At 38.0% G+C, this 27115-nt stretch overlaps 1 protein-coding gene across 4 annotated transcripts in view; it reads right to left on the bottom strand.

The window, feature by feature from the left end:
* The window catches only part of USP9X (ubiquitin specific peptidase 9 X-linked), a 205070-nt gene that overhangs the window by 48919 nt on the left and 129036 nt on the right, over positions 1-27115 (bottom strand). For 2 of the 4 annotated variants that reach the window (XM_048864529.2, XM_048864519.2), the window contains 7 exons: positions 22601-22726; positions 18309-18434; positions 14292-14458; positions 4860-4968; positions 4030-4176; positions 3761-3907; positions 2357-2579 (listed from right to left, as the gene is read on the bottom strand). In XM_048864529.2, the coding sequence (XP_048720486.1) occupies positions 2357-2579; positions 3761-3907; positions 4030-4176; positions 4860-4968; positions 14292-14458; positions 18309-18434; positions 22601-22726 (1045 nt within the window). The remainder of the gene's footprint in view (positions 1-2356; positions 2580-3760; positions 3908-4029; positions 4177-4859; positions 4969-14291; positions 14459-18308; positions 18435-22600; positions 22727-27115) is intronic. The other 2 variants (XM_048864537.2, XM_048864545.2) reach the window with 2 other exon arrangements.

The following is a 27115-nucleotide window of genomic DNA, read 5'->3' as shown; positions in this document are numbered from 1 at the left end:
GCCTGGATCCACGTGGGGTCCCATGGCTTTCCCCATGAGGTACTTCTTCAGTCAGAGCTCTTGTCCCTCACAGGTTTGGAGAGGGAGAGTGGCAGCTGCTGACCTTAGCAGAGATATTAGCCTCCCCAAGACTGTAAAGGAAACACTGGTGTTCATCACTGACCGAGAAGAAGACAGCTCTTAAACCCTAGGACTCTAAGCACAGTCCTTTTCCACAAGAAGAGGATCCCCAAGATGGGGAGAAACTAAACTAAACTAGACTATAAAAATACTAAAATGCTTAAACACTATGAATACTAAAACTATATACAATTATATTTAAAGGTTTTGAAAGACTATGCAAAGATAGCTTCAGAGACAGGATTCTGACTCAGGCCATGAGGCAATAAGAAGGAACTTGAGCAGTATTGGTCTGCACCACTCCTTATGCTCTCAGTAAAGAACACGAGGGAGCAACTGGGCAGAGGCCCAGACTAACAGAGTACTTGCTAGAAGTCTTTGGTCTCAGGTGCATGAAGTGCATGCATGCCATGTGTGGAATACACATAGGAACAAGCACTTGAACTATTCCTTGCATCCACACCCCCAGACTCTCAACTAGTCTTTTATTGTCACCAAGTAAGCTAAAATCAGTGACCAACAGGCCAACCTAGTGATGTCCCAGCAACATTGTAATGCAAGCAACTCTGATTTGAAAGTGACCTATAAATTTGTTCCCCATAAGCTTGTGATCCATTGTGTATATAACATACTTAGGCTCCCGTGCCTTTGCCATTCCTATGAAAATCCATCCAAATTTGGAGAAAAGTTATAAGCCTTTGAAAAAATCGCTGTTTGCATATGCTCAGTAGACTTTAGACTATAGTAACTAAATTCCCTGAAGATTCCATCTGCACTGGGCATGCTACAGCCCAAGGGTCTTCAGGACTTTCCCTGCAACTCTGCTGGGTCTGGGCACCGGAACTGAGAGAAGGGAGATGGTCTCCTGGGCTCTCAGGGTACGTCTATACTGCAACATCAGCCCCTGCTTGAGCCTGGACTCAAGGCTAGCCTCCCTTGTGTCTATATTGTAATTGTGCTAACCCAGGGCTCTAATGCACAGTCCCAGGATCCTGCAGGGCTGGAGTGTCCAAGTTTGAGTCAAGCTGGGACCCAGGTTTCAAGCCCTATTGCTTTGCAGTGTAGATGCAGCCCCACTTGACTCAGGTCCCGGGAATCATCTGGAAGTATCCCACAATTCCATGGGACAACTTAGTCCTCTCTATCCCAACAATCTGGAACCCACTCTATTGAAAATGGAAGCCACAATCCCTCTGCAAACTGCAGAAATCCAGGTCAGTGTTAACCCATTCTGGTCTGATCACCTATTTGCAAGCACACTATCAGAGAGCCTCCTGGTTTTGCAATGCAGAGAAAACAGATCAAACCTTTTGCAAAGCAAGCTGCTTCCTGGTAATGTTCAGGGTGGGCAGTAAAGTTTTCTCACAGCACTTTATGGTCCTAGGGCTAGAGCAGCCACATGGAGGGGGTGGAGGTGCACCATGGGAAGCCTAGGGATTCTAGGATATGGTTACTTTGACTCAGGTTTGCACACTGCATTATGGATGCCAGAGCCCTTGGTTTGAGCATGGGTCAAAAAATTCTTAACCTAGTTAAAATACAATGTATTTTATATTGGGCTTACATTGCAGTGTAGACCCTCAATGACCCTCCTGCTGGACCCAGGCAGCACAGAGGAGGAAGCTGCCAGATTCAAACGCAAAAGAAACAAGAAGCAGACCTGTGGGGGAGCGTGTGGGTGGAGGTAAACTGAGACAAGGAGGCTGTGGCAGAGACTAACACTGGAGGCTAGGGATTGGGATGTGTCATGACTGCAACTGTCTAATCAAGAAGATGGACTAAGGAATAGAAAAAGGTGATGGGAGACAAATCTGAGGAGGAGCTGGAAGAACTGGGACTGACTGAGACAAGTAGACAGGGGATGAAGGACACAGATAGGGCAAGGAGTTCAGGGAGGGAGACAGGGAGTATGGGGGTGGAAAAGAAACTGGGACAGTCTGGGCAAGGAGACTGGGATGTGATCAAGTTATTAAAGACAATCATAATGCATACAAACCATGGGGCCAAAGTAAGGCTGCAGAAGCAACCTTAACACTGGTATTCCCTAACTTTGGAGTGACTGACTTTACAAACAAAGTTAAAGATTCTTTTAATCGGTGTGTATGTGGAGGGGTGTAATTAGCATCAAAATCAGTTGACACCACAAGTTACTCGTATAAGTGGGAGGAAACACTTACATACATTATAATACATAGATTAAATAATTAGAAAATAGATGGTTAAAAATACTACATACTAGTTATTGCTGTACCTATGTAATACATTTCAGTCAAGGTGTCTACTATTTGTTTGAGGTTTCGGACACACCCCACTGCTAGTGCAACTAGCAACTCAAAACCAGCATTAATGGTAGCTGGTGAACTACAGACTGGTATGGCTTGCTCAGCAGGCAGTTCTCCATTTCTCATGTATTGTAAATATACATTGGAAGCTGGAAAGATGAAGTCATCTATCAATTCCTGAAAAACAGAAAAGTTGTTACCCGTTACTATTAAAAAACTGAAGTATTTTTCAACAGTCTGGAAAGCTTTACATTTATGAGAGAGATGACTGAAAAGAATATAGATAAGCTAAAATGTATTTCATTCTATAATAAAGAAGAGCCTAAAAAATTTAAAGTGGTAGTCTTATTTTTTTGGAAATATTCTATCTTCAAGTTAACTCTCTTTTTAGAATTCAATTGTAAATTTCTAATCAATCTGGATCAGTGACAAATCTTGCTAAATTAGTGTATCACCTTTGGAAAGTACTATTCTAGCTGTTGCTTTGTGTTCTCAACAAGAGAGCTTCAAAGCTCAGAGCTATCACCCTACTCATGCACAGAAAACACTTGATTAACTATTCAGACACGATGGAGTTGTACATAAACTTGAACACAAAAGAATAATAAATTAATTAGCAAGAGCTAATAGACTGAATTTGGGACATGAAAGGAAAGAATCTCTGTGCTCTATATCTGTCTCACTATGCATAGTTTGTCAAGCTAACTTGTTGCTTCAGTTTCCCCAGCTGCAAAGCAGAATATAAGTAAGGCCCTACTTGAACTGTGGGAAGATTTTCAAAAAAATTGCAGCTGAATTCTGAACAAGCCATAGAAAATTGCAGAAAAGTAATAATGGAAATTATTTGCGGTAATAAAGTCCGTTATTACTTTTCTGTGATTTTCTGCTGTTGGCCGCCCAGGCTGAGAGTAGGAACACTGGGCTACTTCTGCTGTTGGTTGCCCGGAGCTGACAGTGGGGGCTCCCATGGTCAGCCTCAAGCATGGTGGGACTCCCGCTATCAAAATTGTGGTGGAAGCCAAATATTGTGGAATCTGCAATTTCTGCAATGTTATAAGTGGGGCCTTACATATAAAGTTATCTCACTAAGTTGTAACAAATCAACAAACGGTGGTCTGAAGATGTAAAAGGCAATGTAAACGCTAAGTATTCTTAATAGACCAACATATCCATTATACTTTGAAAAGTTTAATAAATTCCAAGTAGAACCATTTGCTTTACAAACAAAAAATGCTTCATGGAATGAGGCACTTTTGTGGTTCCATTCTGTAAAATAAAAAGTTTCTCCACATTTTTTTTTTTACTGGTTTCAAAGTAGCGATATTCAAAATTAACATATAATACAAACTGTAACTTACTTTAATGAGATTAGCACCTCCCTTTTCACAACCAATATGATATTTCTTTTCAGGAGTTTGGAATGCCAACAACTCTTTTGTTACTCCAAGGTGGCCTTCCAAGATTGTCTCTTCAACACCTGTTTCTCCTGTTCTTTTCACTTCATCCTAATATTTTAAAAAAAGTTAGAAGGCTTGAAATTATGTATCTTTTGTGAAATTTACAACTAAACTTTAATCTGAATTTTTGGAAGACCAATCTCTATAATTCACCTGATATTACAACTTACCCTAATCCTTTTAAGCCAGTCTATTTCATTATTAAGAAGAACTTCAGCATTGGGCACATTAATATTACTGTTGTAAGCGTAGTTAAGAAGGTGTCTTAATAAGGTGAAGTAGTCTCCTGAATGCTTAGCTCTCTCTCTTGCAGTACTCTAACACAAATATAAATAAATAAATTTATAAATGCCTTTTTTATTTAGAGCCACTAAACCCAGACAATTTTTTCCTAAGCTGAATAGAATTGTAATAGAAAAATAAAATGAAAAAGTTTAATATTTGAAGAGATTAACAGTTGTGTGTAAACTTAAAAATGACAATTTATTTTTGAACTAAATACTTGAAAAGCAGCTTCTTTCACTAACTTGTAAAGATAACTGAGGAGATAAAACGTTTAATACAGAGCCAGAAGTACACTGAGTTTGAAAGTCCTGACAGGTACAGAAAATGAAGGATGAACTGCTTCACAAATATGTAGCTTAAAAACAAATTTATTCATAATTTATGCATACTTATCTAATTTGCTAAGGAATAAACCTTTCAAAAGAAGTTTTGCCATTCACTTTTAAAATAGTTACATTTTAAAAAATATATTTTTAGTATTTGTGTAAGAGACCATTTTTACCGCTATCAAATTGGAATTATCCTACAACGCATTGCAACACAAGAGCCATAGCAGCATAATTAAAGAAAAAACGTTCAAAACATGTAAATTCAAGTGCATTATACATGGTAGTAAGGTACTCTTAATTGAAATTATTTTTTATCTTATCACTCATTTCTTATAGAACATCAAACTGTACTAGAATAATGGAAGTGTTAATTTCAAATGCCTTACCCCTAACACAGTAAACAGCAGTGTAATGAAGAAAAGCAGAGGTCTCTGTCCCATACAACACCTGGTAGCCATTAAAAAGAATTGCTCCTGTGCCATCTGACGAACGGTTCTGAAAACAGTGAAAAACACATTTAATTTTTCCTATAAAGGATAAATACAATTTTAATGTGGGCTAAAAAAAATACCTCTTGAAATCCATGAAAATTTTTGTTAAAAGAGAAAAACACACAACTGTAAATTATATGTCAAACTGCACAATATAGTCTTTTTTGGCAAAATGTAAGCAACAACAATACCTTCACATTTTAGTTATTGTCCCTCATTTGTTTTTTCTTTCAAGAGAATCACTATTTATAAACCAAAAACTATAAAAGAACCAACCATTAATACGACAAACTTTTAAATATCTCACCTTGCCCTCTAAAACAAGATGAGCAAAAAATCAATGTTGTTGTCTTTTAGTATAAGTGAAGGTGATCTGCAAACAGATTTAACAAACACCCACAATTTTGTATGACTGCCAGCCCTCGCTCCATGGCCCAATACCAACATGGTGACATTAACCCCATACTGGAATCCACTAGAGAGCGTGGGGTGGTCTATTCAGTACTTAAAAAAACAAAAGGCCCCAATACGTTTGTAGACTGCAGTTTCTTTTTAAATATCTTTTATTCCATAGGGTGTAAACTGCATTAAAAGAACCTTTGCAAAACTATGCAATACAATATAAGAACAGTTTATTTCCTAGACTGTCTCCTTATTCTATAGCAGATGTAACTTCACCTGCAGACTTATATGCATTGGGGCATCAAATGAAGTCAAAACTGATGACCGGGACTTTAGTGAGATATGAGAATGCAAAGTTTAAAACAAATTACATCCTGAATGCCCTCTACCTTTGCTATTTGTGAATTTCAGCATATAATTCTCAAGTTACTGGACTTCTGGCATCCTAATTGCAAGTCATATTTAAAAAAATCAGAGTTGAAACGATTTATGAGCACGATGTACCTAATTAAGATTCTTCTAGTCAAGTAGTACGACTTGCTGAGAATCCCCTTAAGTGATCCACGTTTAAAATTAAATGCATATACTGCAAAGTAGGGGAGGAAGACAAGGATGTAATCAGAACACATAAGGAAAGCTCTCTGAATATTCAAGCGGCTGGAAAGGATAGAGAATTGAGACGATCATGCAACATAACATACAGCAATACTGAATGAACATGTAACATGCAGCAACATATACATGTAAAAAAGAACAATACCGTATGTTCACAAATGGTTGGAATTCAATGAAACTTAGTATCTTCACCATTTAAAATAAAATAGTAGAAACCGGAATATGCAAAAAAAGTGCTATTTAAAAGATATTTTTAAGCATAAGATAATTTTTATTTGGCAAACACATAACAGGAAAAACAGGCCAAGTTCTCCAAACCAACCAACACACACACACACGTCTTTGTCATTGTGAACTGTCATCACACTAAGAGACTAACCAATTTATTTGAGCATAAGCTTTCGTGAGCTACAGCTCACTTCATCGAATGCATACTGTGGAAAGTTTAGAAGATATTCTATACACACAAAGCATGAAAAAATACCTCCTCCCACCCCACTCTCCTGCTGGTAATAGCTTATCTAAAGTGATCACTCTCCTTACAATGTGTATGATAATCAAGGTGGGCCATTTCCAGCACAAATCCAGGTTTCCTCACATCACTGTGAGAGAAGCAATTAAAATATACTTTAATAGAATTGATCAGTTCAGGAAAACATCATCCCTGTTCAGTTCCTTCCACCTTTAAATGCCTGGATCTGCAATGAATCCACACTCTGTGCATCTAGTGAACCAAGTGCTGTGTCATTGAAGCCTATTCAGCCACAGACAAAGCGTATTCCAAAATGGATCAGATCCCATTCATTGTATTCCACAGCGGCCTTCTGGGCAGAAGATAGGGGCGCCAAAACAGGGAAAATCTGTAAAATTGCCACCTTGTCAACCATCAAGACTGTTGCATCCGATGAAGTGAGCTGTAGCTCATGAAAGCTTATGCTTAAATAAATTGGTTAGTCTCTAAGGTGCCACAAGTACTCCTTTTCTTTTTGCGAATACAGACTAACATGGCTGCTACTCTGAAACCGGTCATAAAACACTGTAAGCCTTATTTTTCACTCCCAAGCAGAAGTGTCTTTTTAGCAGGAAGATGCTCCAAGAGGTGATCCCAAAATTACTAATCTCTCTTACTGTAGGGAGGGGGAAATATTCCTCTATTTTTGTTCTCCCTTCATACTCATTTTTTCTTACTGCTCTTTCTCCCCGAGTACAAGATAATTGGAACAATTCAAGAATGGAAAAAATGTACCAGATTTCTTTTCTGTGACTGACTTCTTTTCAGTTCCACCCCCGCTGAGTGAATTTTTTCTGGATATATGTACGATGACCTATTCAAGGTTCATGTCTATATATATTTAGCACAATGAAAGAAGGTATTAGAAGATTATAACCTCTTAATAAAACTTTAATGATTCCATGCATCTGTGAAAGTACTCATCGAGCATGAGAGTGGGAGGGGAATAGCTAATGCTCTGGAACTTTTTGGATGAGTCTGAACTGCCACTAGTAGTTTCAAGAAGAGAGACACTACCCATGTCCAGAAAGGAATTCTGTTGTACAAAATGACTTCATTTAATCGTTTTATCTGATAGATCTTAGTGTGATGAGTCCAAAGAGCAACCGTTTTTCCTCTTGAAAAAAGCAGTAAATCTTGTATCTTTTAACAGCAGAGATTTGGTGACCACTATGCCTTTATGGGCCACAAATATGAAGTAATTGTATACAGTAGATTTTGAATAGATGGGTTAAGAGAGATCCCAGACATGGAAGATCGAGATAACTGCTGGTTTGGTTAGAGACGCTGCTCTAACAAACTTGGAGGCTGATCTACATCAGACTTGGATGAGTCTGAGTCTGAGACTGGTTTATACTAACACATGGGATGCAATGGTGGTTGGTACATGGTCAGGTTTAGTTCCATCCTGTATGGAACGCGGAAGAGCTGAAACACTTGATATTTCCTAGGACTGATCTATTGTGAACACCAGTGGGATGGATGGAAGGCTTGCAGCACCTGCTATTTTGAAAGAATATTGCCATGTTTAGGAGTTCAACAGTCCTGGAATAAGTGCTCCTGCCTGTTAGTAAGTTGATAGAGTGGAGACATGAGATCTCTACTTGGTCTGAGTACCATACCTTCAATATCTGTTTTGGGGGATGAGAACAACAGATGTCTTACTCCTTTTTTCATCTTTTGACATACTTAGCCTAATAGTGAAAGAGTGGAGGAAAGCCAATCTGCAAATTTGTGAGCCTGTTTCCTGATGAAGGAGAGCCTTGCCTTTGTGTTACATCTAGATAGCTCTATGGCATCTCTGAGTGGTGTAGCTTTGAAATATGAGCAGAAACACTTTTGTTGCGGGGACAATTTAAGGACCATTCTGAGGTGTTTACCTGTTAATTGTTCAGCCAGTCTCCTCTTCTTTTCAGGGTATTCCCTTATATTTTATTGCCATAACAGAAGGTAGGTGACATTTTGCCCACAAAAGAATCCAAATTGCTCTGACATTTCGATTTGAGTTTCTTGTACCCTGCTGCTTATTTATGTATGCCAGGAGCATTGTGTTGTCTGACTCAAACAGCATTTGCCTTGCTCTCAGGTGATCTGGGAAGTCCAAAAGAGCCAATTCAACTACTTTCCTCTAGGAAGTGATAATTCTGAAGATACGACGCTATGAAGATCTGACCATGACCACCTTCCCCATGTATTATGGTTCTTCAGCTATGATCAAAGATTTGGGGGAAGTGGGGAGAGGAGATTACAATCATATTCCAGGTCCCCAAAAATAAATCTGGAAACTCTTTCTTATGTGATCTTGCCTGTTAAATAATCTCTTTGCATGAGATCAGAAGACTTATGTCCTGGATATAGATGGAAGAATGACACTTCAGAAGTCAGTCCTTGGATCTTACTAACCCCTCTCTGCTTTAGGAAAACTGACTTATCTCTATCTTGACTCTGAAAAGAGAGATTATTTAAATTGATCATAAATGCATATTGTCAAAGAATGGAGAGGGCCCTCTGGGTTACTTCTAGTAGTTCCAGGGGAATGCTGTTCTGATGAGCAGGTCCTCTAAGAATCGGTATAGAGAAGTTCCTAGAGTTCTCAGCTGGGTTATCACCACTACTAATCGTTTTACAAACACTTGAGGTAGACAACTGACCAAAGGGTAACTTATTGTATTGACTGTGCTGACATCCTTCATTTTGCTAAATCTGGCTTGCTTCACCACGATGGTGGAGAAGGGAAAACCAGAGATAAGAAGCTCAGTGGGTGGCCCCATATAAGTGGACGAGTCCCTTAAATTTTAGCGCATGTGAGAGAGAGAGAGAAAAATTGTTAGCTAATGACACCATATAATCTTTAAAGGCTGGGATCGTAATGGATGACTCAGGAGAACTAAAGTGCTGCTCTGTTTAGCAAGTTGGACACAGAATTAAGACATGAGGGAAAAAAGGGGTGTGGGTCAAGCCGCAGAACGCAGATATGTTTGAACTGCCTCTAGCGGTTGCAGGAAGAAAGACAGTACAATTGTCCCATATACTGAGAAAGGTCAGGATACAGAAACAGAACAAAATTTCTCAAAACTAAAGCACCACTTCAAATTTGGCCCCAGTTAGCAGCAATCAAAAGTAAACACTGTCTCTTAGCTGTTCACTTGTAGTCTCTAACCTAGCAGTCAAAGGCATAACAAGATCTAATGGCTGGAAGCTGAAGCCAGCAAAGTTCTGACTGGTAATAAGATAGTTTTAACAGCAAGGTAATTAAACACTGGATTACCAAAAGGACCTTATAAATTCTCCATCATTTGGAGTCTTCAAATCAAGACTAGATGTTTTTCTAAAACATGCTCTAGCTTGGCCACAAATTGTGGTAAGATGCAAGATCCAGAGTGAAATTCTACAACCTATGTTAAGCAGCAGCTCAGTTTAGATCAAAATGGTCCCTTTCTGGCCTTCGAATTTATGCATACTCAATTTGAATTCTGTAGTCCAGTTACTGACGCATAAATGCCAAGAACAGAAAACTCATTATTACAAATGACAATCAGTTTTAGCAGTCTCCTATGACTGAAGGGGTCTGGATACGTAGCTTTGAGGTGGGGTTGTTATGCTATTACTACATGCTTTCTGTAAACAGGTTACTTCACTTTCTAGTGCAGTCAATCCAATACCTTTCATAAGTAAATTTACTTGAAGATTTAAAATTCATTCTAAATGTAATTTGTAAGATGTTTGTAAGTTAATTCTGTGACTTATCAGCACTGAGAAATATACAGCATGTTATACTTGCATCAGATGTTTATGCGAATGCCAAATATAGTTCAATGTTAAGTTAAATGTCAGTTCTTGCAGCAATACAAGCAGTTGCTAATTATCATTAAGACATGATTTGTCATTACAAAATAACAGATGTCATTCATAGTAATAAGAGACTAACCTAAATAGTTATTCTGGTTGCTCCTTTCAATGTCAAAATATTAGCCACACTAGCAGGACCAAACAAATTAAATCAGGGGTGGCCAAACTGTGGCTTGTGAGCTGCATGCAGCTCTTTTACAGTTAAAGTGCGGTTGGGGGGGGGGGGGTGGTGGTGGGGAGTGCACACGCTTAGAACCTTTACCTTGCAGCGGGATGGTGGAGTAGGGGCTTCTGCCCAGCGGGGAGGGGGATCTTGGGACTTCAGCCCTGTGGAGCACGCCTGCTGGGGCTTCAGCAGGAGTGGGGCTGAAACTCTGAGCCCCAGCAGGTGCCTCCCGAGGGGCTGAAGCTCCGACCCCCGGCCAGTATGCCCCATCTCTTGAACTTCTGAAGACTGTCATATAAGGCTCAGTAACTTGGGCCACCCCTGGATTAAATTATATAGTGAAAGGAAACTTAATGCAAAGTGGTCTGTTGAATGCTCATGTAGAAAAAAATTCAATAGTGGAGGGATGCCCAAGTGTGATCCATGACAGACTACCAGGTCTCACATAAAAAAAATTCAAAAAGTGTGTAACTGCAGATCACAAATTCCTTGCCTTGTCAAAAAACCCAGTTGAAAGAGGATGCAGAAATCTATTTGCTTGAGATACCACTTTTAGCTGCTATGACAAAAAGAGTATACTGCTGGAAAAGTCACAATAAATCAAACACAACAGTTATGTTGTTGGAAAAAACAGAAGACCTAGACTGACATTTCATGCAGAATATTTTATAGCACAATGGTCTTTATTTTAAAATAAACTACTTCAAATTTAAAAGTTACTAGAGTTAACCAAGCATCAAGCCATTTAGTAATGGAGACTATATGAAGCAGTGTGTAACACACACTGTAGATGTGTATCCCTAAAGGGAACTTTCTCTCAACAGTGCTTGATATGTGCTGCACAAACACTGCATGGCACATATTAGATATAACTGGATATGGACGACCTCATCATGAATGGTGGGTACCTCACCTACATCAATCAAAAATTGCAGGGGAATGTATATTTTGCCTCATCTACATTTGATTGTCTTTCCAACTCTGAGGGAAAACAAATTTCTACACACACACAGAGTCTGATGAGATGAAAATCTTGATTGATCTATGCAGTGTTTCATTTCCCAATAAATGCAACATACTTCTAGATCATTTAACACATGGAGTGTGAGACCCACTTCCTAGAATTCAGATCTTATTAGGTATTTATCTCTGTAAAGGAAAATGCTACTATTAAACCAAATGCAGATGCCAGATTCTTGAATAACCTTATACTAAACTATCTCAGAGATGTCAGGCATTATTCAAGCTTGTACAGTCAGGACTGCACAGCTTTGTACGAAAAAAAGTCTTCCAAAGTTCAAGAGGAGGTGAACAATGAACAACTTTACATATATCTCTGCTACAACCACCCTCCAAGTTTGATGTGTAATGTGCATACACTTGGAACCAAAAAAACCCTTGATTTTATATTACAGAAAGGCTGCTCTAAAAATACAAGAGATTGGTGAAAAAGAAGTCTATTTAATATCTGTTAGCGTGATTAAAAATAAAGTTAAGCACATTTTGTCTGTCTGCATTTTTTTTTTTTACTACAAGCTATGAAAACTAATATGTAAATTAATTAGATGTGGATCTCAAACTTTTGTGAAGCTTCTAAAGCAACAATCAGTATCACAAGGTACTAGCAGCCTTGTTAACTGCAGCCTATGATAATGCAGGGATACTTAATCGTACGGCTAAAGAACACTACTGTAAACTGTAACACAGTACTGAGGAATGATACTTACCATTTTGTTGTGATTGATACTCAAAATATTCATGAACAAAATACTACGGGCAATGGGCCTATTACTGTTCTTCATGTCACATTTTACTGCTATATGTTTAGGATTCATAGAATTCATTTGCGATAATTGATTTCAGAAGTTGAAAAAACAGCATCTTGAAACACATTGTGTGTCAGTTGCTTTTACACCCACAGTCTGGCCTTTTGACGGCTTTCAAGCAAACCAAAAGATAGAATGTGTCCTTGCTTCAGGTCAACGTGAAGCAATTATGCTTATTCTCTGGTATTAAGCCTCCCCACTCCCTGCAAAAAACTTCATACCTGAAGTTCATGTTCCTTGTGGCTATCCTCAGCTCATATATAACTAAGTTCATTTATCCTGGTACCAGTGATTCAGTCTTTGAAACACCTGTCTTAGATAACATTCACTCTGGCTGACGTGGATTGCTACATTAAGAGGCAACCACATTTCAAGTGTTTCTCAACGGAAAGGATTTGTTAGGAGATACACACAGAAAAAATGTTTTTCCAACACTAGTGTATAAGATGTGTTATATGCTAAAGAAAATGTCTGGAAAGTTAATCACAGAACTTCATGCAGAGTAGTGTAGATATCTTTACAGCTTGTCACATCTAGATGGAAAAGAAATCAAACACTGTGGGTGAAACCCTGACTCCATATAAGTCTATTTCAAAACTTGTATTGACTTCAATGGGGCTAGGATTTAACCCAGATAACTAACATTCCACAGATTGGACAATCATGACTTAACTCACTTTTACCTATTGTTGATCTTTCATAAATTGAATTAAAATGTCTGATGTCAGAGTCATGGAAAGCACTGACAACACCAGAACGAAGAAGTCTTTAACAAAAATAACAGTTCTGTAGATAATGTTGTTTTAGTAACCCTCAACATTTTATGACAAAGTGCTGCCAGTGGGAAGTCTTCCAAAAACAGCAAAACACACACACTTACATTTGACATTACCAGTCACATTTGCTGCTTGTGAAATTTTTTTGAATCAAAGTTTACCTGAGAAGCACACAGTTGCTAAATTTTCTATCTGCATTCAGAGTTTTATACCTAGTAAAGACCCAAACAGATTCACTAGCTAGGCAAACTTATACAGATTTTCAGATGAAGCAGTGATTGTACAGGTAAACTGGTGCAACGTTATTTATGTGTATTAACAATCCATGTCCCAAAGAAAGACATTTCATAATCTGATTAATATTTAAAAGGGTGGCATGAACATTGAATAAAATATGATTTTACATGGGAGTGAGGATTTAGTGTAAAAAGACATTATGATTCAAAACCTTTCTATAAATGATGAAGCTTTGCCTCTGCATTCATGTAACAGAAGAAAATTTACTTGTGACAAGGTTCTATCTCACTGACATTACTTAAATATGATAGCTATAAAAAACTCAACTTTTTTGAATGGCATTAAATGCAACATTTACTGGTCTTTTTGGAAGCTTAATAAGCACTCTGTCAAGTCAGTTGGACATTTATAATACATTAAGGGTTCTCACTCTTACCAGTAAAAGAAAAGGATTAGAGTTTTTGAACAAATGAGTACAAGTGGAAAAAGTAACAACATTAGTGTTACTAATACATGCATCACATTATGAACGAAAGTCAGAATGGCCAAATACCCTCTTCAGGATTTCTAAAACACTATTTTCTGGTTTAACTGACTTTTGAAATAAACAGCACAATGCTTAGTGGTACTGAACACCTGCAACTCACTGATTTCAGTGAAAGTTGGTGAGACACAGAACCTAGTTACAAAGTTATATTGCTAAGCAGCATACTAATACATATTTGTACATGAGTAACCAGTTAATCATAAAAAAAGCAAACGTATTTTGAACTTAACACAAAGCAAACCAACACTGAAAGTCTTTAGTATTTCTGTACAAAACCCCCCTTGTAGTTAAAAAGATGATAAATAGCTGCAACATCTACTTTCTGTTTTAGATTAGTTTGTACAGTGTTTTGAAGAGGTAAAACGCTATACAAGTGCTATTTATTTTAAATCACTTACTTGCTGTGACAGTGCAATAGCAAGTCAATGATAAATGTCTGCCATGCCTTTTCTTTACTAAGTGCATCCAATGCTGTTGGAATCAAAGCAAAACACAAGGTCATCACCTCCAAAGCTTCACAGCAAACTTGTTCATCTTCCATGTCTGGCTCATTGCCTGCATTTGTCTGTAAAGTGAATCAAATGAACAGCATGAATGGATATGGAAAAGTGCAACAAATCTGCCTGGCGTCTAGCTATACACTTAAAACACAAGGGGATACCAAGAGTTTGTGTACCAATGCCCAGCTAAATCTACAATGCAAGTTATCACATACATTGATTCAGTCCTCTCTCCCCTACACTCTTTTCACTCACCTGCTGCCTTGTGTCTTAAATTATAGGTTCTCTGGGGTAGGAACTGTCTTAGTATATATCTAGTAAAGTGAAGTGCTGACCTGTTTGGGTCCTGCAGGTGCTAGTGTAACAGAACGAATACATAGTAATATATGCAGAAGAGACTGTGCCTTTTTATACTTGAGTTACAAGCACTTGGATCTTAGTTATAATTGTTTAGTTACTTTTCCTTCCACTTTTACATTGGTAGCGTCTTAAATACAATATTAACCAATCTCTTTCCCGCCCATGTCACATTAGTATGCCTTAATATTATTCCACCCTCCCATCCCCCAATTAAAGTTTCTCAATACTACTTGTCAAACTAACACATGAAGATATGGACTGTATAAAGCACCACATAACAAAATGCATAGTTATACCAGATTAGTAAAGGCAAGGCTTAGAAAAAAGATGCAAAATAGGATGCCTATCCTTTTGGTACATAACTGAAATCCTCTCCAGCAAAAGACAGTTCACCTAGTCCAACACAACAATCATTCCCTCTAAAGAGATAAGCAAAACAGCTTAGAAAAATTTTATTTCTATTGGGGGGGTGGGGGGGACCTACAAACTGCTTAAGGCTTTAGACACCCTAACACACAACTATAATACTATTCAAATCTCAGACGCATTAAAATGATCAATTCAGAGAAGCTCAGCCAGCCACTTACAAAAACTAAAGCATATTCTCAGTCTTCTTCAAAAATCTTATGAATAAGCAGACCCCCATTTAGAGTGAGCATATTCACATATACTGTATACTTACATGTATTAAAAATACTCATTTAATATTAAGACTGAGAAATTAAGCACTCAAGGACCCAGAAAAAAGTTCTGGTCCCCTCAGGTAAGGGACCAGATCCCCAGTAGGCAACAGAGAAAGTCAGCTGCGACAACACAGGCTGCATGGCAGTCCCACTGCAACACAAAGCCAGACAGCTGCAGGGTCATCCCAGGCACAAGATAGTATGAACCCAAGCCCATGGGACAGGATGCTCCGCAGTACATTTCAGGGTGTGCATGGAGGGCCAAGATCCTGGAAGGTCCTATACACCCTTGGGCAACACCACCATGTTTTTATATGTTCCAGAAGAGCCATTACTTCGCAAACTGTGCAGAAGGAGGAGGGATGAATATTGGGTTGGAGTTTGGGGGAAGACCACGGAAGCGCGAATATCAGTTTTGTGGAAGAACTGAGGTGCAAAAATGGAGGAGCTAGTGGATAGAAGTTACTATCACTGTATGTTACTGCTAGTTGCTCACATTTTTTTTTCAATAAAAAGAAAAAAGTTTCCAATGCAGTGCAAATGTGGAGTTTAAAATTTTGCAAGCAGAGCTGTTCTTCAAATACAGCAGAGTTGTCCCTGAGGAGTTGGTCTATGGTTCTAAGGTGCTCAGGACCTATTTGACTAACTGAGGTTCTTAGTACTCCTTTCCTAAAATCAGAAAAGAATAGAATTTTCTTCAGATCAAATAAGCCAAATTTGAATGGTCATCTTTTGATCATTTTTGATCAACCACAAAATTTTTTTGACTGGAATACAGCCACTCCACCATACCTTCTTGCATAACTAAAAAATGGCTGAACTGATTTTGCCAAAGTTTCTACAAGGTGATTTTAAAAAAAAAAGCAAGCACAGGATATAAAACCCCAAATTAACTGGTTTGAAAAAGCTTTGCGCCAATAGAACATATGCCAAATTTCAACCTTAACCATCGCCAACAGTTATTATATGACAGTATTATAGAGGGGTATACACACACACACACAATATGCATTTTAGATGACAGATAGAAAGATCACAGGGTTAAGTACGTGGGAAGAAGAGAAGGGTAGAGTATCTTGTGTTAGCCTTCTCACAGGGGTGATTTTCACCCCAAGTGAAAACTGGGTGAGTATCTAAAACATATGTGAGAAATTCCTGAAGCAAAGTTAAATGGCATTTAAAATTAATGTGCAGGAAACATTCTCATCTTGTGTATAATTCTCAACATCATTCGTCCAACTATAGTTTCTCTCTAGTTATTTCTGTGGCCATATACATTCTTATTTAAGATACATACTCACTGCCTAATGTTTTCAATTCTATCTTTAAATATATAGTTTACATATACAAACTGTAAAGCCTGAAACAGACAGTACAATAGAGAGAGTGTCAAGGTTCAACTGTGGCTTTGCCACGATGCCACAGTAAACAGCAGCACATTGTTGCACTGCTACCCTTCCACCTGGTTTCCTCGTTATTCTAAGGAGGGAGTAAACTGTGACAGGTCTATAGCACAGCAGAGGCTCTCCAGTATGCCAGGGCAGCTGTACTGGCTAGAGTGTTGGCAGAAAAGGGGACAAGGAGCCAAGACTTCAAGTAGTTCTGCCCTAGCCTGCCCCCTTCCGTACACCTGCATATGGATCTTGCTTCCCCTCCCACACACTTTTTTTGTGATATGGGTAGCAAGTGAAGAAACATATGAGAAAAACTTCTGCTTCTCTACTACCACACTAGCTTAGCCAGAATTTAGCCCCGTTAGCAAACTTCAAATAAAGGGAGGATTACTCTTCTTAGTGAGGAACTCATTTTGTGAGAAATTGAACAGGATACCTAGGCAATCAGAAGTGCTAGGGCTACTAAGCTAGCTAAACGAGAAGCTTCTTTTTCTGGAAGTAAACCTATTTTTCTGTAAATCAAAAATTTAAGCTAAAGGTCTAGTATACAAAGAATAAAAGCATCCCACCAAATTCCTTCTTCCTTTACTTAGCTAAGTACTTAGCAGTGCCAGACTTGATTAACTTTGAAAATTCAGAGGAGATAGTGAAGAGACATGTGAGACAAACAGAACTTGCTCTTTCCAGAATTCAGCAACTTCCTCAACTACATCATCCAACGATACACATGTATTTGCAATACAATTCTAGGAGTTGGTTATGTCATTACTTTTAAAATTTTATAAGCCAGCGTTGATAAGCTGAAGGTTACTTTTACAAGAACAAGGTTCTGAGTAGCGTATACCAAGGGGAAAAAAGATCCAAAAGCTTGAGACAGTATAAACATTTTGCATGATACCCAGAAATATCTCCAAATCAGATTGGTCTAACCCACCCCTTAAATCCTGTGTATGCAAAGATCTGATATTTTACACTCCAAGTACGTGCATAAACAATTAAGGAAAATAAACCGCTATACATGCTATCACTCAGTTTTACCAGTGCTTCAGTGTCAGTTTCAAAATCAAATTTCTTCCAAAAAAGGCAGGCTAAAAACATTTTTCATTCCATATATGCCTAGTCTGACCTTTAAAGACTAAAGCATTTGAATTATCTAAATTACAAAAGTACACCTGAAAAATTTAGCATGTAACAAATGTTTATTTCACATTCTGATACAACAGAAAAAATGTGACTTCAAGTTTAAAGAAATTTCAGCCCCAAAATAATTGAAAATAGGCACATGGCATGGAAATGCCATCTTAATCTTAACTTCAGTATCACAATTGTGACCCTACATTAGAATCCAAAGCATATTACCAACAAGAATATAACTATTTGAAGATAGGTCACATTTTGAGCCTAAATTACTTGACACTGTCCTTTTTATAGCTGACCAAATAATTAAATAGAAAAAGAAGTTGCTTAAGAACTCTTACCTTTTCATAAATTTTACTAATTTCCTCATTTGAGCTGAACACCAGCTGTACTGACCCACACCCTGATGCCCAGACAATTTTTTGTACTGCTCTAATAACACAGATATCAGGGATGTATTTTGAAGCCTGGAGACAAAGAAATAAACAAACCACGGCAACATTAAAATACAGTTGCTAGTAATATTAAAATGGACTCTACACCATTACGGCAACTAACCTCGTAAAAATAGAATCTTTACACTACTTTTTAAGACATTTTATATTGAAACAAAACAAAAAAAGATGCTATAACTTAGAAAGGCTTGTGCCTTCATTTAGCATTTTACACTTCACTTTCATCTTAGCAATGCTCATGAAAGCCAAATATGAGTATTAGGTAGTGTCTCAGGGTCTTCCTTCACGCCACTATAGTTAGTGAGATATAAGTATTATAAACTGATATTAGGTAAGTGACAAAAATATTTGATCCTGGCCAAAATTTGGCAAAAATATTAAAATTATTTTCAATGTTGTTTTTAAAAAACCTAATCTGCTCAGCCATTTTTCATTAGAGAAGTATACATAAAATATACATTTACTGGATTTGTTTGCTTAGTTCTCAACTCCAAAACAGCTGTGATTTGGAAAGCAATTAGCCTATAAAATGGCATAACTAATTTTGATAAAGAAAAATAACCAAGATATTGCATGTTAGCTGCTATCCAAGCACAGAAGAGTTCACCCAAACCCCTAATTAATTTTCAAAAGGAATTTTGCTACACATAGGCCCTACAAAGTTTATCAGAGAGCCGAACACCTACAAAGGTTATCTGAGTCTTGTTTTATGAATGAATTACTAGAATTCAACAGTTTTGGGGCATAGTTCCTAGTTTATATACTAATTTTTTTAAACTTTAGCATCATGTTTTTATCAGTCACTAATTGCTGCAAAAGAGTTGTTTGTTTTCCAACATGCTTTATAAAGGTGTGATTAATTTAAAATATGCAACCAGAGAGAAATATTACACCTTTCCTGCCCCCCCGCCCCACCACCTCATACACAAACACAAGTCCTTAACATTCTCCTTCAGGAAGGAGAATTAGCAAAAAGTAAGAGTTAAGGACCACGTTTTAGTTTTGAGGAGTACTGCATCTCCTTCCTCCCCTTGACCACATTTATGTCATAGAATGTAAACTTGGTTTTATAAGCCATAATCACCTTATAAGAACACCTAATGTATTTTTTGAAAGCTGGAGGATATGGTATTTGAGAATATTCATAGCAAATTATATAGCCCAAGCTTTTAAAAAAAAACTATCAAAATCCTATGCCTCAAGCTAGCCTTGCAGGTCCAGACGCTGGCATCTAAGTAAGTGGCCTGGCTTTCCAAGGTGTTGAGAGCACAGAAGCTCCGAAGCTGCCTAACTTGAGAGACATTTTTTAAAATCCTGGTCTCTGACTCCTCTTTTTAGACACTAAAAAAAGTATTCCGTTTAACATTAACTGTACTCACTTTATATAATGAAGAGGAAGAAAGCAAATTATACTCTCAAACATGAAAGTCAGAATTCTTGCAATTTTATATTTTAAGTAACTGAAAGAAGTCAGTCTTAAAGTGACAATGTCAAGATTTATAGGTCCAAAATCTGACTCTCCCCACCCAATTTATCTATTTTACAATAATAAGCAGATAAGGATAAAATCCATCTACAGTCCTAATGAAAAGTCATGCATTTCAGCTATGGTGTAATTAGACATTTCTCTCTACTGTGAAGTAAGCATGAAATATGACAGCCAAGTTAAGTTCCCAATTTTTATAGCACCTTAAACAAAAACAGTAGTTCTCATACTAAAGCCAACTCTATGTTTAGTTGAGTTACACAGTACCTTTGGGAGCCCTTATATTGTATTTTGTTGATGGGAGCTATACAAACATAAAATAATTCCAATAGGACTGTTTGGAACAGTAAAATCCAAGGCTAAAGGGGAAAATTGTTAATACATAAAACCATCTGCAAGATCCCAAGAAGTTAACAGAATGTGTATTTCAAATTAATTACTATAAATACATATTTGGTAAAGGTAAGCGATAAGTTTTCTGTTGCTTTACTTTTAGTAACTTTTAAATAAAGCACTGTATTGATTCATATATATCAAATATTTGGTAGTACAAACACCTAAAACATTACAAAAAATTTAAATACCACAATTGTAACTTCTCCCAGTTTGCAACAAGCTTTCACCGAAATTTCATGAGTTCATATTCAAGGCAACATTGTTCAGGAAGCATACGTCCCTCTAATAGGGGAAAACTTCCAATATCCTTTGAGAAGGCTGGTATCTAGTCACCTTTTTTCTGTCAACGTATATCTTCCAATACTCAGATTTATTAAACACTGAACATAAAAAGCTTAATAAACTGGTTCCATCATGACCTTTTAATCCTAGATGAACCTACACTATGACTATGGAAATGGCAAGAGCTAGAACAGAAAGTAGGAACTTCACCAGTCTCTCCACCAACTGATTCACCTTGCATCAGAAGCATCTCAGTAAGAACTTTCACATATTAAGAAAACAAAAATAGGTTTGTTAATTTAGTCTGGAGAAAAGTTACATTAAAAACTTGAAGTATGATTATTAACAAATACGTAGATTTTTTTTAATGCCCTTCAACTCTTACTCTATTCTTCTCTCACAGGCTGCATCCAATGTCTCAAAATTAAATAAAAAACAAGCAAACAAAAACATTCTGCTGAAGAAAAACAAATTATTGGCCACCAAATCATACAAGAAAAATCTTGCAGGATAAACCAGATAATACTTCAGATTTAGCTCTTCAGCAGTTCTCTTCATTTTTGCAAATAGAGACTATATTTTAGCACTGATGCAGTGTAATCTGAGTCTCGTTCCTTTGATCTGTCTCGCTAGTGTTCTGCTTTTAATATTTTTTTAAAGAACTTCATTCACACAGAGCACGTAAAAATCACAATTCACATCCTGCCCTCCCTCCAAGATCTATTTCTTCTATGGAAAAATCTGTGTCTAAAGCAAATGTCTCTACACTGGCAACTTCATATACAAAATTCATGACTGATGCAGCTCCATCAATGGTAGCAATGATGAAAACTAGGGATCCTGTTTTGGTGTCCAGTTCCATCAACCTCTTTTTCTCAAGCCTGTGTCTTTTTTTACTTGTGGCAGACGCTGTACATTTCATATTGTTAAAATGGTCATGGAGGGTTTCTACACTTTTGGATATCTCAGCAGTGTTCTGAGGTAATATGAGGACATTATTTCCTATACAGGTCCTGAAGTCCAAGTCAGCATTGCTTCCACTTTGGAAGCTGATGCAGCACCAATCATCTGGAAAGGAAGTTGTAATTTTTCCTTTGGCCACCCTTTTACCTGACAGGCCACAACGTATTAAATGCATTACTAAAAATTCTAAATCTAATAACTGAGACAACATGGGTGAAATACTATCTTTTACTAGACCATCTTCTGTTGGTGACAGAGATAAGCTTTCCAGCTTACACAGTGCTCTTCTTAAGATATTATCTCACCCAGTATTGCATAAATCTAATAAGGCTAAGTCACACCATTTAGATAGATGATCCATTTGTGAGCAAAGCTGTTCACTTTTCCTCCACCCAGGTGATCCAATTTTCAATTATGTGTAGTTTAAACATTTTTATATTATATATATTGTTAATAATCTGAGACCTCAACAGTTGAATTTTTTGTATTAAAAGGCATTTCAGGTCACCTTTAATAAAATATTTAACCTTTTTCTCTCCATTTTTCCTATTACTCTCTAAAAAGCATATTACCAAAGACAAACGTAAGAGTAAAAAAGACTATAATATTAGTAACAATATTTTCTTGTTAAAAATATTTCTCTGGTTATTCTTCAAATACATCGATTACCTCAAGAAAAATTATGCTAAGTTTACTTTTAAAATCTGCAACAATACTATACCAACTGAGTTCTGGTCTCACAGTATCAGAACTCATTAATATAGATGTGCAGAACCTTACATAGTTCACTTAGCTAATACCATCTGAACTCCATTACACATATTGGTTTTCCCAAGTAACCACATGAAAAAGATGTAAATAATTTTGTAAAGAAATAAATCATTCAATATTTTAAGTGTTAAAAAATAAAAAGTATGCAAAATATCCTACTTGTATTTTGAATTTAAGGAAATTATCATTTTCCTATATGAAAGGAAATCTAAGAATATGATGAAATAAAATGAAAATCTAGTAAAGAAAACTTAGGTTTTACAGGAAAGAGTATACTAACCTCATCAGATATTTGCTGGGCAAGACGTATTGCTACATTTCGTAGCATGCACTCTGAAGTTGGATTGGGAATGTTCTGTAGGGCAGTTTGCAGCACCACTGCCTGGTCATGGGTAGCCTGGTTTATCTGGAATAAGTTATTTTTATTATTTACATTTAAAAAAAAGTATTGAAAACCCTAAAGTATGAAACTAGAAATTATCTGATAGGTGTGGGGAGAGGAGACGAGTGGAAGAAGAAGATGTATTATATTTAAATACAATACACATGCAAAAAAAAGACACTCATTTTTGTTATTTCGAATACTAACCAACCTTTCAATACACACATTCATGTATTTGATATTTTGTTGTTAAAATTGGTATTCCAAACTCAAGTTTTGGATAAAGTCCAAATAGCTTCTTAAAACATTACAAAAATGGGAAAATGTAACTGTAAAACTATAAACATACTGGCAAGGAGAATCATAAATAGGTATAGAATACCTGAAACTAGTTTTAATTCTTTTGACATTTGAATAAAGTTTTAAACTGACAGTTCCCTCTCCCCCCACATCCAACCCCATCTTTTGAGACAGGAAAGGAACAGGTTTATGGGATGCCATTGGACTGTAAACAGCTGGTGCCCTTAATGGTGTCATTCTTCAGCTAGATGTTGCTCTCCAGAAAGTGTCCAGAAAAGTATACCTTAATTAATTTTCTTTTAAAAATATAAATTCGCTGTTTGGACATTATTAGAACTGATGTAAAACTTGAGTCAGAAGTATAAGAGAATGGTCTTTAGTAGTTCTCTGAATTCTTTTTACTGTTTTCCAATGCCTGGGTCCATGCTTTTAACATGTGACTTAGGAAAAACTTCCTCAGAAGTTTTTGATCCTCTTAGCTTTTAGTAGAGGTTCTTCACAAACACATTCCAGTTGATTGGACCTAGTGTACACCCTCCAATGCCCCAAAGTAAATTTGTTTCTGCATAAGAATTTAACAGTCAAAAAACAAAAATAAACATTCCACAGAATGGTAAAAAAAACAAACAGCTGTAGCTTCTCAAGCTCTGAAAGGTGGTAGGTGCAAAAGTGAGAATCCAGACAGACATAATCAAGGAACAAGCATTACAAGTACGTAATTTTCTTTTCTAGATTTTTGCTAAGGCTAGAAAACTTGAATGGTATTTCTAAAAGAAAAATGTTATAAAAACTGCAGCAACTAGAAGCAGTGTCTACAGTGAACAACAACATAACATACTTTAAAAACATGAGTAAGAAAATTTAGGGGGAGGGGAGAGGAGAGGACATTTTATCTAGACAAAAATCTCCAGAAGAAACCCAAATACATCAAAAGTGAAAATTAAGGCAAAAGTATTCAAAAGGTGGACATCCCAAACACAAAATTATAAAAGATGGGAGTCTGGGCACCCCTCACAGGGAGATAGGAAAAGTAGCACAGAAAACCTGGATTTTTCTCTTGATACTAAATCTAACAATGATTTGTAAAATGCATGGAGAAAACACAATGTGACTGTTTTAGAAATCTCCTATAGAAAGAGACAGTAAAACTGCACTGGAGACTGCCTTGTGACCACTAAGTTCTGATATGGTACGAGGAAAACTGCCGTGGTCATGAGACTCCCTCTATTGTATGGTTCCTGCTGGCTCTGGCAACTCCTTTCCACTACATTTACAGCATCCTGGATCATGCCCTGGAACATGAAGATATTGACTAACTTCACACTAACAGTAGCATGGACTGATCCTTGGATCCCTTCCAATGTGGTGTTTCTGATCAGCCAAGAGTCAGGTGTTGAGGAGACTAGCAGGTCTGTATGTCTCAGGAATAGTTGTGGAATCAGGAACTTTGGTACAGAGGTCAGCATTGCTGGCAGCCAAGGAGTGCGAGTTGTAGCCACCAGTGCTGAGGGTTTTGAGCTGTGTGGCGTAGGTACTGCAGGTGGCACCACTGCACTGCTTGGTGCAGAGGTTCTTTTCAGCTCAATGGGTATTGAGGTGGAGGGTTTCACTTTGCTTTGTGAGCCTCGGTTTGAGGTCGCCCACGTAGGGTCTTTCACTTTCTGGGAACTCTCAGTACCTGGCCTGGTATCTGTCAGACATAGTATGATCATACTGCATACATTTAAAACTAATGAGTTGTTTGTCCCAGACAACCATAGGGAAGATGCCCTTCAAATCCCACAAAGACTAGCTAACAGAGTCGAGCAAAGAGAAACATTAAAAAATTCTTCCAAAGAACTGTTCCATACCAAGAGACAGAGCCTTGAAACACTACCGATACTGTGTGTTGGAAGGCTGAAGCTTCAAAATGTGTACAGTGTTCTGCACTAAAGCAGTACAGATGTACATACCAGAGACCCAAAGGCAAATGGCACAGTGCCAAAGGATTGAAGCCCCCCACCCCCAAACAGTGTTAAACACCAAAAGTAAAGAGCCCGATAAAGGTATCGCCCAAGCCCCTGCAACCCATGTTTCCAATACGCTAGTTAAAGTAGCCCAAGTGAATGCATGAAAAACACATGAATTACTTTAAAAAGAACTTCAAAGACTAAAGGGAAAGAACAATTACTTACCTTACAATAACTGTGGTTCTTTGAAACCACATAGATTTCACTTTTGGTGTGCATGTGCCCCATGAATGGGAGAGCAGATTTTTCTCGCCAGCAGCACCTGTTGGGGCAGCACCTATACCTGACATCATAAAGGGAAGAGTGGGCCAACCACATCTCTGTTCCTTTACCAACAATATACCCCAGAGGAGTAGGACGTGTCATAGAACCCATGTGGACAACACATTTTGAAGAACAATTACTGTGAACATTCTTTCTTAAAGTAACTGTCCATTTGGATTACACTGTTGGTGCATGTAAGTGTCAGTAAAGTAACAGCATCAGCATCCGCCTCTCACGAGCACTCGTCTCTGGCTGATAGGTGCCTACAATCACTCAGTGTTTTTTTCCAAGGGGCAGCACCCACCTCTCACAGGCACTCCCTTTCCGGTCAGGTGTGAGCCTGCTTTTCTTTCAGTTCTTACAAGGGGTGGCACCCGCCTCTTGCGAGCATCTCCCGGTTGATGGCTATTTGACAGGTCTTCAGCAACTCAGCCCTCTGGCCAAGACTCTCACACTGTCCCCCCTTCTGAGGAATACAGTCTAGTTCTTTCTCACGGTCCTGGTATGGGGCTGTAGCACCAAGGATTCCTCCCCAGAGACACTGCCTTTTTTAACAGACCAACAGGGCTTGCTACCCTCAGTTGGTATCCTTTTGGCAGCCCTTGCCTGGGCTCAATCTTCAGCCAAATTAGGAAGGCCCATCACAGTACCCTTGCCTGGTCTGGCTAAGTTCTGGGCTCAGTCTCCTGGGCTCAGCCTGCCTGCACTGACCTGCCCAAGGTCCTGCTGTTCTTCCAGCCAGCCAGGCACTCCTGCTTCAAGATCCAGGCAGCAACTGACTGATCTGCCTCTGCTGCTCCTTTTCACAGGGCCCTTCTGGCCCCTCGCTGTCAGCTGTCAGCTCCAGCAGCCCCTCTGGTTGCTTCTCTTCAGCCATTCTAGACCACCTGGAGGACTTCTCCTCTGCTCTTTTCTGGGGCAGGGTGAGGCATAGGTGCGTGGCTTCCAGCAGGGGACCTCTGGACCTAGTCTACGCTGTCGCAGTGCACAACAAGCAGATATACATTTGTTTGGAGACTGGAAATAGGAGTCCTACTTAAACAATGACTGCAAGACAATCACACCAAAGCAGGCATCCTATCTGGAAGCCACCGTCAAAGAACATGTCTTGTAAAGGTGTGGATCAAGCACCTCATAGCTGCCCTACAGATTTCAGAAATAGTAAAATTCTTCAAACAAGCAGCAAAGGTTGCCCAAGCTCTACTACAACTAGGTAGATCTAACCTGACTAACTACTAACATGTCCTTATACAGTTGAAGACTAAGATAAGTTCAGAGAGGATACTGCCTGATGCACATCTCTCTGCAAAGGCCATAAAGTTTAGGTGTGTTCCTGAAGGCTTTTTCACCTGTAAACGTAAGAAAACTGTGCCCTTTCTTCATCAACTGTGACACGTTTAGCTTCCCATGAGGGGGAGTCAGGCTTGAAGAAAAAATGGGACATGAATAAACTGGTTCACACAAAATTCTTAAAACAGGAATTTGGAAGGAGTCCTGAGAGTAACCCTATCTTAAAACATTATGCTCCTGCATTCATAGATTATAAGGTCAAAAAGGACCATTGTATTCATCTAGCCTGAACTCCTGCATAACAGAACATAGAACTGCCCCAAAATACTTCCTGTTTGAACTACAGCATATATTTATTTTAGAAAAACATCTAATCTTGATTCAAAAATGGTCAGTGGTGGAGAATCTACCACAACCTTAGTAAGTTGTTCCAATGGTTAATAACTGTCACTGTTAAAAATTCTCACCTTATTTCCAGTCTAAATTTGTCTAGTTTCAACTTCCAGTCAGAGGATCCTGTTATACCTTTGTCTACTAGACTGAAAAACCC

The sequence above is a fragment of the Caretta caretta genome, chromosome 1, assembly GCF_965140235.1.
Source record: "Caretta caretta isolate rCarCar2 chromosome 1, rCarCar1.hap1, whole genome shotgun sequence".
In the NCBI taxonomy this organism is placed as follows: Eukaryota; Metazoa; Chordata; order Testudines; family Cheloniidae; genus Caretta; species Caretta caretta.
The sequence above is the reverse complement of the archived record's forward strand: the minus strand, read 5'-3'. Positions and strand labels throughout refer to the sequence as shown.